Source organism: Patella vulgata, chromosome 1, assembly GCF_932274485.2.
Source record: "Patella vulgata chromosome 1, xgPatVulg1.2, whole genome shotgun sequence".
Classification (NCBI taxonomy): Eukaryota; Metazoa; Mollusca; class Gastropoda; family Patellidae; genus Patella; species Patella vulgata.
In genome coordinates, this window is record NC_065879.2 from 65,460,184 (window position 1) to 65,477,610 (window position 17,427).

The 17,427-nt window shown below is 38.7% G+C and overlaps 1 protein-coding gene across 1 annotated transcript in view; it reads left to right on the forward strand.

Moving 5' to 3' along the window:
• Positions 1-16,814, forward strand: part of LOC126809682 (capping protein inhibiting regulator of actin dynamics-like) — a gene marked incomplete at its 5' end in the record, with an annotated part of 40,315 nt that extends 23,501 nt beyond the window's left edge. Inside the window, one exon of the mRNA XM_056098770.1 lies at positions 16,811-16,814. Within this exon, the coding sequence (XP_055954745.1) occupies positions 16,811-16,814 (4 nt within the window). The remainder of the gene's footprint in view (positions 1-16,810) is intronic.
• Positions 16,815-17,427: the final 613 nt, after the last annotated feature.

Here is a 17,427-nt window from a genome sequence, read left to right on the forward strand (position 1 = left end):
TTCATCACTCTCACTTAATCAGAACTAATGTTATCGTGCCCCAAAGCATCAACCAATCAACGCCTACACCAAGTTTGAACATTCTAGTTCAATTAGAAAGAGCGTTATTGTGTCCCAAAAAGTGGCCGATTTCTAAAATGGCAGTCAAATATCCCACTAAATGGCCGATTTGTCAGATAAGCATTTTTTTGGGTTTTAGTGCCTTTATGGTGTCACTGAACTGAAAAATTGCCTCAAAAATGAGCTTCAACAATCCAAGATGGCGGAAATTCAAAAAGGCGGCCACATTTTCCCAAAATGGCTGATTTTCTATATAATTGTCATTTTTGTGCTTGTGATATGCCATTTTTAGGGTTTATTGTGTCACTAAACTTAAAATAACTTCATAAATCTGTTTTAAAAATTTAAGATGGCGGAAATCCAAAATGGGGCCAAATATTTCCAAAATAGCTAATTTTCCAGATATAAGTTACTTTTCTGCTAGATATAGCTTGTGATATGTCACTTATACTATAAGCTAGAAATTAAAATTTTAGCAGGCCTGTTCGATCTCGTTTCCTTAATAAAGAGACAATGCCTTTCACAGGGTAGCGTCCAAAGTCAATAATCACCCGCGTTGTCATCAATGCTATGATATTGCCTAGGCTACGTTTTAGATCTGACTGGCGACTGGGCCCAGGGGATGCAAGCAAACATTCACCGGGTCAGGCGTGGTTGTGCCATTGGCCTTATCAGAAATAAAAACGGCCCGCACTTGGAAATCTGCTCCATTTTCATTGTGCTGAGCGGTACACGTAATGACGTCATTATTTTCAAAATCGCGATTCGGATACTGATACGAAAACGCGGCTCACGGGGTAGCTCTGGAAGATCAAAGTTCTTTCCAAATACACCACTGTCGGTATCCGAGAGAATGACCCCCCCCCCCCCCGGAGATTGAATATTGTCATCTAACTTGATTAATCCGAAGTTTCAGTACGATCTGAGCAGCCCCAATATCTTTTCGAGGTCCCCCGTGGCTGGCGTGTGCATCGGCCAGTGCATTGAAATCGGGTGAAGAACCCCAAATATTTTTGCTTCCTCTGTCGTTATAAAACCTCATCATCAAAAACTAAGTACTAAGACAGATGAATTAACATCTCTAGATGTTGAAAATGTTCTTTTTGACAATTATTTTTGCTGTATAAGTAAGGATTGATCAGATTTTGTCAGGGGTAATTTTCTAACTGAAAGGCAGGTTAGTTTTGTTTACTGCCATGTGATTTCAGTCACGTGACTTCTATCTTAGTTTCTATTGGCCAGAATTGGTTTATTTATAACAAAACGCACGCGTATTTGTAGGTGGTACTGTTTTGAACTTGATTTTCTTTTTTTATTTTAGGGACTGATTTTATGTGATCATCAGTGAAGACACTTGAATAAAATTTTGAATCCCAAAATGAATGGTAAGTTATTGCTTTGCAATTGCTTGGGCATGAACAAAATTATTGTTTCTTGTCAGATGACAGTTCATACAATTTTTTTAAATAATTTTTTAAATGGCTTCTTCTCCATTGGTTTTCTCTAGTGTTTTATAATAGCCTGAACTCCAACATTCCTACCTCCATCTTTTGGTTTCTTTCAGTCCATGCCGTAACCTTAAAGACAGCTGAAGATGTTAGAAACTTTATCGCCAGCTTCAAGAATGACATAGGTGGTGACAAGTTACGAAATACGTCCATTCGCAGAGGCCTGCTGCTTTACCTGCATTCATTGAATACATCAAAAAAGGAATACAGCAACACCACTACACGATTACCAAATTTAGCAAACAACAGTGGTTTGATTGAAAACCCCGATTCTGTTAAGTTTGATACTGTGTAGGCTGCTGTGACATTTGTCATAAAGTCGATTGAGAAGGTGAAAAATGTGGCCCAGAATGGTCACAAGATTGTTACCATGCTGTTTCAATCCTTCATCATTCCTACATCTTAAGCGAAGAGAAAAGCTGATGAAACTGAAACACAATCAGAGCTTCCATTTTCTGTTCCAAATGCTCCAAGTTTGACTATTTATAAACCTTCCCCTAAAAAACTGAAGACTGACTGTCGTAAATGTGTGAATAGAAGAACTTCAATTAAGTCATTGGTGTCCTGTAAAAGGGAGCTGAAAAACTGTCTTGATGATGTACTAATTTCAGCTAATAAACATCGTAGTTTGAAGCAGTCCTTGAATAGAAAAGAGGACATAGAGCAAAAGCTTCTAACTAAAATAAAAATCTTGCGCAGAAAGATTCTGAAATTTCCCATTTGAAACATACCATCACTGAAACTGTTGGCAGTATGACTCGTATAGTGAAAAAGAAAAGACATAAATGTAAATATTCTCGAAAAGTCGATCAGCTTAGGAGAGGAGTGAGTGAGATGCAAAAGAGATGCAAACGGCTGGAACTAGAAAATGAAAGTTTGTGTGCAATAGTTGAGAAGGAAGATGTAACCCCAGGAGACACTGTATCCGTGAAAAAAGACTCAAAGACCTATAGTTCAAGATATAGGAAGGCAGCTTATGTCTGCCTTCTTCATCAAGTTCCCATTCAGGAAATACGTTATGTAGTTGAAGAGGTGACTGGGCTGAAAGTAGATGCAAAGGCAAATCCGACAACCATTGCTCAGTTTGCCTTTGAATTAGGAGTTCTGAATGACATTCAGGTCTGTGAGGCTGTCATGGAAAATGACAATTTAACAATTGGCATGGATGCAACGTCTTTGTCTGGTGAACACATCAATGAGGTGCATTTAATGTTTCCCGGTAATCCACCATGGGGCCTTGAACTGCAGCTCAATGCCTTGGTTGGGGGCAAAACTGAGGATTATGTGAAACACGTTACAGAAGCACTCCATGGTGTCAGTGACTCTTTTGCCTTATTCCATGAGAAGACCTCTGCTGAAGTTAAAAATGCTGTAACACCCAAGATTAAAAACACGATATCTGATCGGGTATCTGTAAATCATTGTGTCTTTCAGCAGCTTCAGGAGGATTTGAACATTCAGTTGTTGGAAATGAACTGTAACGTTCACCCATTGGATGGTGTAGCTAGTGCAGCAAGTTCTACTACACAGAAGAGGATTGATTCAGCAAAAGGTCTGAAGGGACAGTGCTTTGGAAAAACATGTTGTGCCGATAATCTTGTTTATGCTATTTCCAAAATGCGGTTTAGACAAGCATCCGGAGACCCTAAGGGGTTCAAGATGTTCCTCGGAAAGAATGGTACCCCAGCTGATTCGCTACGTTGGGAATAGACTACACGTTATTTTCCATTTGTCTGGTGTGCTGTTTTCCCTTCAGCCCATTCTCATGGAATATTTCAAGACTGTTTGCAACAATACCTCTTCATTGCGGACAGCCATAATTCATGACTTCTCCCACCCATCTATTCTCCTCCAGTCAAAGGCACTAGGATTGTTGGGGAAAACCCTTACCGGCCCGTGGATGACAGTTTTCTACGGTAACAAGGAGGGTAAAAGTAACCTTGAGGTCGTGCCTGAGCTTCAGAGGTTGTTGCTAACTTAAAAACATTTTCTAATTTGCCTTTGAGTATTCTCTCAGCAGAATCTGGAATGTTTTGGAAGAAGCTAGATCCAAGCAATGACAACGTTTTGAAGAGTCTTCAAAACCCTGTTGATGATCAAGAAATGAAGGAATTCGAGGAGGTAATGAAGGTCCAGCAATGACAACGTTTTGAAGAGTCTTCAAAACCCTGTTGATGATCAAGAAATGAAGGAATTCGAGGAGGTAATGAAGGAGCTCATTGGTGGTACCATTAAAGTGCTCGAGCGTCAGCTAGCGAAGTATTTGACTGGTGATTTGTCTGCCCCAACACCACAGCTGATAGATCAAACAAAGTCAACCCCCATAGATAATATATTTAGTGAAAGGGTGCTGGGTGGCTCCCAATGCCACTCCTGCCTCCATTGATGCAAAAGTCAAGTGCTCTAGAAATAAAACATTACAATGGTTGAAACAGAAAGATTCAGGTCAACAGGAGCGACTTATATCCTTCGCGATAAAGAGGGGTAGGGATGTTAGGACTTTGAGAAAAGAAATGTAAGAACAAGATTTTCATGAAGCGACAGGATGTTAAAAGGCAAGAGTGGGATGAGGCATACAGGAGAAAGATTGAAAAGCCATTGAAGGAGTTGGTTGTATCTTGTCCCAAAGATGAATTGGAACTTGATGAAAAGCTGAAAACATTGGAAGTGCCTGATGACAATAAGTATAATGTCATCAAGGAAGTCTTTTCAAACAAGGGCTGCTTGGTAGGAAAGTACATTGAACAGTGCTGGTTCTTAGATGATAAAGATGTTCTTTACTGTGGGAAGGTATTAAACTTGAAAACCCCCAAGTCTGGTCCCTACTACAAGGTCTCCTACTGGCTTGAATCTGAGAAAGAGGAAGACGGAGAAGACTCCCATGTTCTAGTTTAGCAGCTGCTGACTGATTACATTCTAGGAGATCTGGTGTGAGTTTTCACTCTTATGGGTTAATATTTGCAATCTTGACATCATTAACTTTAATTTGACATATTACATGGTAAGGTTTGGTGAATATTAGATTTCGCACCCTTTTTTCCTATGGGGAGGGGCAAAATCCAATATGGCCGCCAAATTTGAGGTCACAGGCATTGTGCTGAACAACATACTTCAAGGTTAGTATTTTCAAATAAAATCAAGGTGTAATAACATCTGCTAAACGACTCTAAATATCCTTTCCCAGTGTTTTTTCATATTCCCTCTGGGTCAAGGTCAAAGCGCAAGTGGCATATGAAGGTCAATCCAGGTATTTTAGGTACCCTGCAATATACCTACCAAATGCATTAAGACAAAAGACCGAAAATGAACACCTACAAGGTTGAATATCTCCGCAACTACTCAACCGATTTTTACAAACCAGGGCTCATTTTTTATGGTTTTCCATGCTCTATGAGATAAGCAAAAAAGTAATCAAATCCTTGGAACTGTCCAAGTGGCTGTAGTCTTACTATATTGATAGGTCAATAAGTGGAGTTGGTCACATTAACCATCCAACAGTACAGACTTTATTGGCAACTAATTATTTGACATTAATCACTACCATTGAAATCTGTCAGGCCCAAGAATCTGCTAACAGACACAGGGATGAGCTTAAAGGAGAACTTGCCTGTAAATTTTCCCAGTACAGATAATCTAAATCTACACCGAAAACCAGATATCAAGTGTGCGGTCGATGTAGGAAAGATCATATTGGAGAAAAATGCCCGGCGAAAGATTATGTTTTTGGTAAATGTTCCAAAAAAAGGCCATTACACATCAGTTTGTCGCTCCACATCCAGTCACGGTAAAAATAAGAAGTCTTACCAAAATTCGAAGATGGCAAGCATTACAGCAATGATAGCAACAGATCAGGGTTCACAATCTCCTAAAATTAAAGTGAAGATGAAACCCAATCGCCTACAAAAAGCTGAAATAGACGTTTTTGCTACACCTGACACTAGAGCAGAAATATCAGCTGTTGGTCCCGAAATTTTATCTAAATACAAGATTCATCCTAAGTATGACCTGATACCAGACCACCAGACTTTACTTAAGGCTGCTGATAATCATGACCTTCCAAATATTGGATCCTTTTATACCGATATTACCTTTCGTGATTTAACTGTTAAGGAACTCTCTTACGTACTGAAAGGTGCACAAGGTTGTCTACTTTCTTGGAAAACCACGCAGGCCTTGAAGATAATACCCCATGATTATCCAAAACAGATTGAGTACCACTTCCATGTAGCCGAAATAAACAGTGTTACAACCAGACTTATCAACAATGACAGCCGATCTCATTCGAGAGTTTTCAACCATGTTTGGCGGTGTGATTAAGCCAATGCCCGGTGAACAATTCAACATTTGTCTTGAATGTAACGCCAAAACTTTCTGCACCTCGAAGAATTCCATATGCATACAGAGACAAGCTCAAACTGGAAATCGACAGGTTAATAGAGAACCAGATTATAGCACCTGTTACCTACCCGATGGCATGCTGTACTCCCACTGTTGTAGCACCGAAAAAGGGGACTGATGACATTCGCCTGTTAAAAGAGTGCTACCAGTCGCCAACGTCTACAGAAGCTGTCGCTGATAAAACCACCACTAAATCCAAATGGTTCACAACATTTGATGCCTTGAAAGGTTATTATCAATGCCCCTTGAGTGAGGAAAGCCAAGATTTCACGACTTTTATAACACCATTCGGCAGGTATTAGTACCTCCGGGCTTCAATTAGGATATGTTCCATTTCCGAACATTACAACCGACTCATGGATGAAGCATTTATAGGCCTTTCAGATTATCGCCTAATTGTCGATGGCATTGCTGTTTATGATACTGATTCTGAAAATCATGTCACACGTCAGACAATTCCTTCAACGCTGTAAAGATCGAGGAATTACTTTAAAGAAGGATACATTTCACTTTGCCTAAGAACAAGTCGAATTGTCAGGATTTGTCCTATCTGTTGATGGCTATAAACCAGATCCCAAGACAGTTCAAGCAATTTCTGATTATCCAGTCCCTATGACTATTACAGATGTTCGTTCATTCATGGGTTTGGTCAATCAATTGGTCTCCATTTCATCTAATATATCTTCCGCTACAGAAATCCTCAGACCACTACTTTGACCCAAGAATGAGTTCCAATGGAATGAAGTTCATAACAAAAACTCTTACGCCGATGTTGGAATGGTGGAAGATTTGGGCCAAATCAATGGATGTTGCTTCAATTCAAGAACACTCCCAAAGCAGATGGTATATCCCCGACAGTTAAAGTGTATGCACATCCATTACGAGATAATCTACCAGCTCATCGTCGATCCTTCGCACCAGAGTGGCAAAAGCTCATTACTGCTGTAGAGGAGAAAGCTGCTACCAATCAAGGGAAAGTTGAATGTCGTTATAACGCCCACTTTAAGACTCTTCCTCTCTTGTTGGAAGCAAAGTCGTCATACAGAATGTAAAAACTAAGAGATGGACTATCTACGGTACTATCGTTCGTATTGGTGATCGTGACTACCTTGTCGCCACAGTTGGAGGTCGTGTTTTACGTAGGAATAGACGGTTTTTACGACGTCGTTACTAACACTTAAACGGGCCGACGAAAATCCTGTGTCCACGAAGATCAGTGAAGCACTGGAATACAATCCAACAACACCTCAAACTAAGAAACACTGGAAAAGTTTGCGTTCGCGTCGTGCCCCTAGTCCTTTTGAGATTTGTTATATGTGTACATCGCAAAATCTTAGGGGGGCGGGGGGATGTAGTTTTACTATAGTGATCGGACAATAGCCTGGAGGTCGGGTGTTCGATCCCTGCATTGGCCAAGAAAGTTCATCCAGATTTTCCGGCGTGGTTCCCCCTTGTTAGTCGTGCAGGACGGAGGGCCTGACAAGGACAGCTGTCTAGTCGTTCTGATGGGACGAAAAACCGAGGTCCCGTGTACACATTGACGTGTCCGTAAATGATCCCTTGACAGTTGGAATTAGATATAAGAGTAGGCCGTAGTACCGCTGTCCTGGCAAAATGTCCCTCATAACACACTGTATGGCGTATGTCCGTCTTCATTAGCCCAGTTTGGAGCAAAACAGTAGGACGTTAAACCCCATTTCATTTTTGAGAGGATAACTAACAATTCAAAAAAATAATTGAATGTCACTAGATAAGAGAAAACGAGTCTATACTTAATAAAACATGATAATGCATAGACTTTTTCTATTTTCTCTTGTCTAGTGACAGTCAATTCTTTTTATAAATTGTCAAATATCCTGTCACAGTCTCATGTAACAACATTTGGTCTTCGAAGGAATTGTCAGTGAGCAGAAATTGATGATATTCTGTCCTATTTTCGTTATATTGACATAGTATTCATACGAGTGCCAATAGGTGCGATAGGGTCGGTTGTCCAACTTGTAGTTATATTTAACCTGTGGTTACTTATAACCATGGGTTATATATTTAACTAATCGCTACATAACCTTTGGTTAAATTTGAGTTCAAGATGACCGACAACCTGCAAGAATTTCAACCCAATTACAAAAAAAAAAGGAAAAGAAAACCAATGTCACTCTCGATGAAGTTCTTTAAATTCAAGAAGAAGACGAGAAAAACTATATATTAATCAATGCAAAATACTCCAACGCAATTACTAATGAAAAACCCCGGGATGTATGGGAAAATATTGCACAAACATGTTCTGAACTTGGCATTATTGTCACAAGAACCCATAAAGAAATAAAAGATAAGAGGAACAACACAAAAAAGCGCCCCCAAAAAACTTACACCGAATACCAAAGATAATCAAGTAAAACTGGTGGTGGTCCTCCCCCTAAACCAATAAATCGGGCTGTGAGGAAGGTTATTGATATGTGTAAAGATAGCGCCTCCTTTAAGGGTATTAAAGCAGAATTTCAGAGCAGTTTTGAAATGGATCGTAGGTTTTCCACTTGTCTTAGTATAGTAACCATTATTTATTTTTATATATATTTTGCAATTTACCTTTCAATAAAATAAAACCAAGTACGAACAATCCAAACCATTAGACAAAATTCGATGTCCTAAAAAAAACCGTATCGGCAAAATAGTGTCATCAGCAAATGGACTGTTCACCGTGTACAAAATACACGACAAACAGTGGTAACAGGTGTCCGGAAGAGTAAGCTTACCCTGCCTGGCGCCACACCTGCATCCAAACTATTATACGAAATCTCGGTATAATAGCGTGATTGGCCAATGGACTATCGGTATGCAAAATGCACGTGATGAACAGTGTTAACGATGTAGTAGACATAATCAGGGAGATAGTATACGCGTCAATTAAATATACCCGGAATAATAGTCGAGAGAGACATGTTATATTTACCAATCAAATCAGTATGACGGCCATAAAACTTTCAAGTTCCATTCACTTTTCTTATTTCGCAATTTAAGTCACATTCGTCAAGCGTCGTTTGCTTTGTTTGACAACAAAAACGACCCTCTGCTTGCCTCGGACACTGTTTGGCGTTTAACGAACATAGCAGATGTTAAGTCTTCTTTCCGGAGTCTGTGATTTTCCTAAAACTATGGTGGCTGATTGGTATCATATCGCGATGTCGTGGTGTCGTCCTTCAAAAGGCGACAACGCGACATTTTAACCCCACAATACGAAATTTTTACGCGACATTACATTTTTAATGTCGTGGTGTCCGGTAAAAATGTCGGGTTATCGGCCATTTTCCTCTCAATACTATGATTATGTACACTGATCCTGGTGTTGGTCAAGAAAGTTCCCCGTAATTTTGCAGCCCGGTTTCTCCATGTCGGTAGTGCAGGACACGGGGCCTGACCAAGAACAGTGTCTAGTATTGTACATGAGACAAACCAAGCTATTGTGTACACATTGGCGTGCACATAAAAGAATCCTTCTCAGTTGAAATTTGATGAAGAGATGCCACGGTCCATTGACACCACGACATGATGCCAAGCAACCACCATATAAAACGGCGAATGCTATAAAATAGAGATAATGCGACTTGTTGATCGGGGTTTCATTATTTCCCGCGTAATTTTTATTCTGCTGTAGATTTACAACGAAACGAAGAAATGCCATGTGCTGACAATACGAGAAGGTGTATATTTTAAATGTCATGTCTTCTATTCACTTAAAGGACAATATTGGTGTCAGTCATTATAAAATAATTAATAGAGCTCGTTAAATACATCCCAAATATAATTTTAACACAGAGATCATTGCTACGGGAGTTGTGTAACAAGCACGTGAAGAAACGGGAAGTGACGTCAAACATGAGTTTTCCTTCTATATAACTGACTGAAGTAACGAGCGGTAACAGACAAACGATCTAATTTCATTTCACTGATAATTCCTTTGAAGATGAAAAGTTGTTATATGAGACGATGAGAGGATATCTGACAATTCAAAAAAAGAATTGGCAGTCAGTACATAAAAGATAACGAACAAATTAGAAAAAGTCCGTGCATTACCATGTTTTTATTAAGAGCAGAATGAATAAAAACGGGGGAATGCCGACGAATGACATAAATTTATTTATGGATTACACGTAATGTGAACTCTTTAAAATAATTATTTATGTAGACTACACTTTTTGTTTCTTTGTTAGTGTGTGTGTGTGTGGGGGGGGGGGGGCAGATCATTGAATTAGAGAACACTTGTATGCTTGCACACCAACAATTTCTGGACCATCGGGTTTTCGAGGACCAAAATCTGTCCTCGAAGTTAGAAAACTGTGTAATCTACTTTCCGCTCCCCTGTCGAGTTTATTTTTTTAGAATATCTCGGTAGTGATCGGTTAACAGTAAATTTAATATCAAAGCCGTTGAGTGAAAGGGTGTGTTTTCCAGCCTGATCACCTCTCATGTCAGTTCATATTCACACAGCTCAGTTACATCATTCTTTCTCGCATGCGCATACTGTAAGCGTATCTTCGCCATCTTAATAGCTTGAAGTATCACCGTGAGGCACCATGTTAGTCGAGTTAGAAATATTCATGTCATTGCTGACCGTTTTCCAATTTTTCACTTTTGTTGTTCTGATCATATTAACTGTTATGGGAGTCACGGTGGCTAGGTGGGTAAGGCGCTGGCTTACAACTACGTACACAATCATAGGAATCATTCTAGCACTTAAAAAGAACATTCACATAAAATTGGAAATAATTTCTATTCGCAGACGGTATTTAGAAATTGTCACTCGGAACACTACGGTTTTTTCTGCGCTAGATGTAGAATACCGGAGTCTTCCGAGGTTTGCCGAATGGGAAATTGTATCATGTCTTTCCGCTGGAAAACTATGTCTACACAACGGAAGGGGGAATTGTCTCGATTGTCAAGGTCCGCGGTTAAACAGATATGGATAATAATGCCTGGTTGAGCGCGACTTTTCAAACTTGCTGACATGAAAATAACATGGTAAAATGGATTTTTTAAAAAAAAATGATATATTTGCCAATTTCTCAACGGACACTGGTGAATTGTAGGATTTATGTGTAAACGCACATAAGGAAACACAGTTTGGGTAGCCCGCACGGCAAAAAGCTAAAGATAGGTAGAGCAATTCCAATTTTCGCCCTTTCTTGCACACGTGTTCATGGAATCAGAAAAAGAAAAGATGAAAATCGAAAGAAAGGACATAGAGAAACTGATTGAACTTGTACGTGGCCATCGATGACTGTATGATGCAAGCTGTGCAAAATATAAAGATGTACAACTGGTGCACAATGTCTGGGAATCGATTTCCCAGGCTATGGGATATGATTCCATCAAACATGAGTGATCAAACTATCGATGCATAGTGACTGATAAGCAGATTGTATTCTATCATCACATCAATCAACTGTATCGCACATATTTCATTGCTGTGCCATCGTCAGTTTCGCTATATAGTTTACATTTAAGCTTGAATAACCGCATATAAGGATACACAACCTGCCGTGTGCCATGTCTGCTCCCGGACCGGAGCCGGACCGGAGCCGTACTAAAGGAAATGCAGCTTAATCCATGGTCATTTTGTCTGTCATTCAGATGGATATTATAGAATACAAAAGCAATGTTTATTGAAGTTTTGATATTAACTAACGGCCAAAAAAAAAGAATTACTTTCTAAAGACATTAGCATGGCTTATCCCGTTTGGAGGGTGGATGGTCCAATAGTTTAAAGTGTGCGCTTTAGATCGTAAGATCTGTCATTACGTCAAGTGGCGTGATTTCGAGCCTAAGCTTGTACGTGACAAGGAATCAGGTCTCCTGACCATCCGCGTTTATTTTGTCCGGGTCCTCTGGTTTCCTTCCACTGCTAAAGACCCCTAGACACGAGCAAATTATTGAAATAAAATTGAACCATATGTTAGTCCCGAAATGACGTTTGTGTCAAGTGGATGCTAAGTCCCACATCCCTCTCTCTCTCTCTCTTGCTTTTCCCTTCAAATCATGTATTATCTGCAGTTTGGTGATCTGCGATTCTGTATCATTAACATCAAAATGCTATTGTGCTGACGGTTAAATAAACCAGTGGCCTACAATATCAATTATGGTTAAGCTTCATTATCATACATGTATATTCTGTATGGATAAAACCAATTTATGTTTTTAGTTATTCATTTTATGTAGTTTAGTAAGTCATAATCTTTGTTCATATTGCAATAGATTTAAACATAAATATTTTTACATTCAGTTCTTCAGAGAATTGCCAGTATGTGTGAGCCAAGATCCCTGTATGTCGAGTGGTATGGCCAGTCCAACATAAACAGAGATTTGGGACAACATTTTGGATGTTTATTTGTAATTCTGATGATGCAATGTAAGTCAACTCAAGCATTAATTTTATCTTAAATTGGTTCAATGCACTCGCCATGATAGCAAATTTCTTACTTGTACATATTGTACATATATACAGGGTTTCCCCCAGTATTTTTTGATTTAAGAGTGGCAGAGACGACCGAGCGAAGCGAGTGAGTAATGACAGAATGCAGCGAGGGAATGCTACTAGGGGGTGGGTGGGTGGGGGGCAGGGGGCATTCTCGCTATAATAGTTTTAAAATAGACAATGTAAAATTAATATAAATTAATATATTTTGACAAGAAATACCGTAGTCTCGATTGCCAAAGCACTGTATTCCCAAGATAATAAAAGAAGTCTCGATTATCCATCAACTAACCGTTTTGTGATTAATTATTGAATGGGCGCGGTGTTCTAATCTTCTTAAAATCAGAGCCATCGGATGGTCTTAGAGTTGATTACGGGCTTGTTGATTGTGGGTTTGATCACTGGTGCGAGTGTATGTGGTTTGGAGATTGGGGCACCTTCTCAACCCGATGGGTTTACTCCGGGTACTCCGAATTCCTCCCACGAAGGCCCTGCACATGTGTTGATTGGTCATTGGACATAAACCCACATTTCATTTCATTTCCCACCCCCACCATGTTCATCTTCAAGATTTTGTTTACGTAGCGTTGAAATTACTATGCAGTACTTGTTTGAGTAACGACGGTATTCAAGAGTATAGAAATATAAATCAACATATAAGTTGGGCAATAGATATGAAGAATTTTTGCAAAGAACAGGCCTCTTGATATGTAAATTTTTAATGGTTGGTTTTTTTTTCAATTTTAGAAATGGATATGCCCTTTTACCAAATTGGTGATGATAACATGGATAATGATGCCATAGATAATGATGATGCCGTAGATGATGATGATACCATAGATCTTGATAGTAACCTTGTTGGTGCGTCTCATATTTTCCTCACATGATTATGTTCATTTCACAGACGACCAATATCTCAGTACTCTTTATCTTCTGTCAGGCTACATAGTCTGTCTACATGTACATGTATGTCTTTTGCAATGGGGGTATAGGCAAGTGTTAAAGGCAAGTGTCCAAATGAAATGAAATGGGGTTTAACGTCCTACTGTTCTGCTCCTATACTGGGCTAATGAAGACGGGCATACGCCATACAGTGTGCTATGAGGGAAATTTTGCCCGGGCAGCGGCACTATCGCCTACTCTTATACCGAATTCCAACTGCCAAGGGATCTTTTACGTGCATTCTAATGTATACACGGGACCTCGGTTTTTCGATTCATCCGAAGGACTAGACAGCTGTCCTTGTCAGGCCCTCCGTTCTGCACCACTGACAAGGGGAAACCACGTCGGAAAATCCAGATGAACTTTCTCGGCCAATGCAGGGATCGAACACCCGACCTCCAGGCTAGCGAGCCAGCGTCTTAACCACCTAGCCACCGTGGCTCCGGCAAGTGTCCAGGTGGATCAGTATAGGATAACCATTACCACTCTGCAGACTAAAGCCACAGACCTAAATGAAAAGCTGACTAATGCTCACAACAAACTGGCTATGGTAATGTCTGAATATAAAAAACTAAAGGAAAATGTGGTAAGGATGGAGGAAGAAAACAAGAAACCAATAACATTAGACCTAACAAATACAGGTTCCCAGACAGAGAGATTACCAACAGACATCACAAATAAAGTTACTACCGGTATTGAGGGAATCTCGAAAAACACACAGACTGTGCCCGCACACATGCAAGTCATCAAGATGTGTGATATTTCGTCACAGACTGAATGCAGCAATATTGTGTTACTGCCACCGGTAGCTGAGGTCTTACAAAACAGTGCCAGTGCACCAACCGCTAACTGTATGGCCTCAACTACCTCACCGCAATCAAACCCAACAAACACATACATGTATCAGCAGTCTAACAAAGCATATGAGCGTGCAGATAAAATAAAACTGCTAAAAATGAAAAAAAATATTGTCATAGGCTCTTCTCTTCTACAAGATTTAAAGCCAATGAAATTAGATAGAGATGGAAATACAGAAGTTAGAACCATAGGGGGCAGAAAAATCTTGGACGCAAAGAAGTTTGTTGACCGATGCCAAATCTCTGAGAAGATAGAAATTGTCACCTTCTTAATTGGCTCCAATAATGTCGGTAGCACAGATGCCCATGCCTGTCAACAAGACTATTCTCAGCTGATACGGTCAACAAAAAGCAAATTTCCAAAAGCTGAAATAAAATTTCTTGAGCTGCTCCCAAGATGTCCCGATTGGTTCAACGATCAGATAGTAGAAATCAATGATGTTCTCTCGGGCATATGTGCATCAACAAATTGTACTTTTATTAAAACCAAAACAAGCTTCTGCAAAAACGACAATAAAAGTGCAAAACAATACCTCTACAATGGAAAAACACACTTAAATGACAAGGGGGCATGTAGACTAGCATCTATATTAAAGAAAGCCCTAAATATTCAACTCTTCAAGCGTGATGTGTCTGCTTCTACTCCATCTGCCATGAGTAATAACCAACACAAGCAATACTCAAGTGGTACTAAAGCTTCCTGGTCCTCAAGCAATCAATTCCGACGGGCACTTTTGTCTGATCCCATTAACCCCTACAAGCCAGGTTTACCATCACCGATGTCACAACTGACCTACAAACAGAATCAGTGGCACCCCAATCAGTGGAATATTAACCAGTGGAACCAAAGTCAGTGTAATCCAAATCAGTTAAAGCCAAATCAGTTTAATCCGAACTAACTTAATCCAAATTTGCTTAATCTGAATCTGTTAAACCAAAACCACTGGAATCAAAATCACCTTAACCTAAATCATTTAAATCTAAGTCATTGGAATCCCAATCATTTTAACCAAAGTCAAAGCCAGCGTTAAAATACATGTAGAATAGTGTATAATAACTTTACTTTACCGTCCATATGGAAACCTTACCATAGTGCTAACTGTTAATGTTATTGTGCCAAATAAAATGAAAACCACAAAAATGTACGATGTGATAATGTACAAGTATCTCAGTGCTAAGCAATGTTATAATGTGTTTAGTACTTAGTAGGGCAGTGTTTTGCCAAATATTCTACCAGATATGCGTTTAAAACCGAAACGGATACATAAAGACTTGTTCAAGTTCAAATCTTAAATCTATTCACAATTGTGTGCACTGAAAGACAGATCCAATAACTGACTTGTTTTATTTTGTACAGATTTAAATATTGAATTATCTACATTGTTATTTTATATGTTGTCATTCCTTCCATGTCAAACGATATTTGTAGGTATTAGTTATTTCATGTTCTTATTATCTTAAGAAGCTTTACGTTATTTTAATTTGTGATAGTTTCATGTTTTACTATCTTAAGCTTATATTGTTTTGTGACTGTGAGAGTTCAGGTTTTTTTCTTTTTTTTTGAGGGGGGGGGGGGGGTAAGCTCATGTTAGGTTGTGATAGTTTAATTTAGTATAGATTAGTTTCATATTTTATTGCCTTTAATTTATATTTGGTTGTGATCATCTGTTATATGTGTTTGTTTGTAGTGCATATTTATAAGTAATTGTTCCACGCGCTTGTTTTCCTTAATAGAAACTGAAACATGTCAACTAATTTAAAAATCGGGTTTTGGAACATTAATGGCTTAACATCAAAAATCAATAATAATAAGCACCTTTTGGACTTAAAAAGAAATATTTCACATTTACATATTATATGTTTCCTGGAAACTTGGTCTAGCCAAGAACAGGAAGAACTTGGAACACTTACTGACGTTCTGGATGATTTTACTGGACATGTATTTAGTAGGAAGGGGGGAAACTAACAGCGTCTAACCCAGAGGAGGGTGTGCAATTTATGTTAGAAATGAACTAAAACATGGTCTTAGTATAATTGAATCGAAGGACGGGGATGTGGTATGATTCCGACTCAATAAGTCAGTTTTTCAATTCCCTTTTGATATTTATGTAGCTGCAGTTTATATTCCGCCCATTAATTTTCCCATTTGGCAAAACAAACAATACAACCCCCTTTAACGACCTAGAAAAAGATGTTCTTAGATATAATAAATTGGGCAAAATACTAATTGGGGACGACTTTGAAAGATATATTCTATTCTGATTTCAAGGAGTCTGTGAATCAACCATATCCATCACTAATTAATGATATACCAGAGAATAATTTTCTAAATATTAGAAACAATACTGATACTAAAATAAATACATGGGGTAGAGAACTCATAGACCTATGTAATGCAACCGATATTTGTATTCTCAATGGACGTAGCATTGGTGATTTGCTAGGAAACTATACGTGCATAAACCATTTTGTCAAGCCTCTCCCTATTTGAAGCCATTTCCTCCTTTGAAGTGTCTATTTTAAATCACCTATCCGATCATTGCTTGATATGTCACTTATCTTATTTATATTTAAAGGTAAATCCTCCTGTCAACATAACCAAGACTGCTGTCTCAAATAAATTGAGCGATAATTTAACAAAATTCAATAACAAAAGAAAAGCACTTAAATTTATGTGAAAACCTGATTCTGACCAAGCTTTTCTTGAATTCCCTTATTAAAGACAATAATAAAAAAGATAATGAAGACATCTTTCTCAAAAATTGGGAAGAACATTTCACTTCCTTATTTGATGTTAAGGAGGATACCACATTATCAGATGATAATAAACTAAATATACAGTTTGAAAATGAAGTAAAAAATTCAAAATTAAATACAGATTTAAATAGAGAAACACTGCCTCCGAACTTCTTTCCGCATTTAGAAACCTTAAATGAAACAAATCCAGTGGTCCTGACCTAATTATCAATGAAATGCTAATTGCATCGCTCAGTATTATGATTGACAACTATATAAAGTATTTTAACCTTATTCTTTTCCCAGTTGTATTCCCCAAAGCCTGGGGTGAGTCATTTATTGTCCCAATTCACAAAAAAAGGTGATAAAAATGACCCAAATAATTATAGATGCATTGCGCTGGCCAGTTGTCTCAGTAAGTGTTTTTTTTATCAATAATAAACGCCAGGATTTCAGA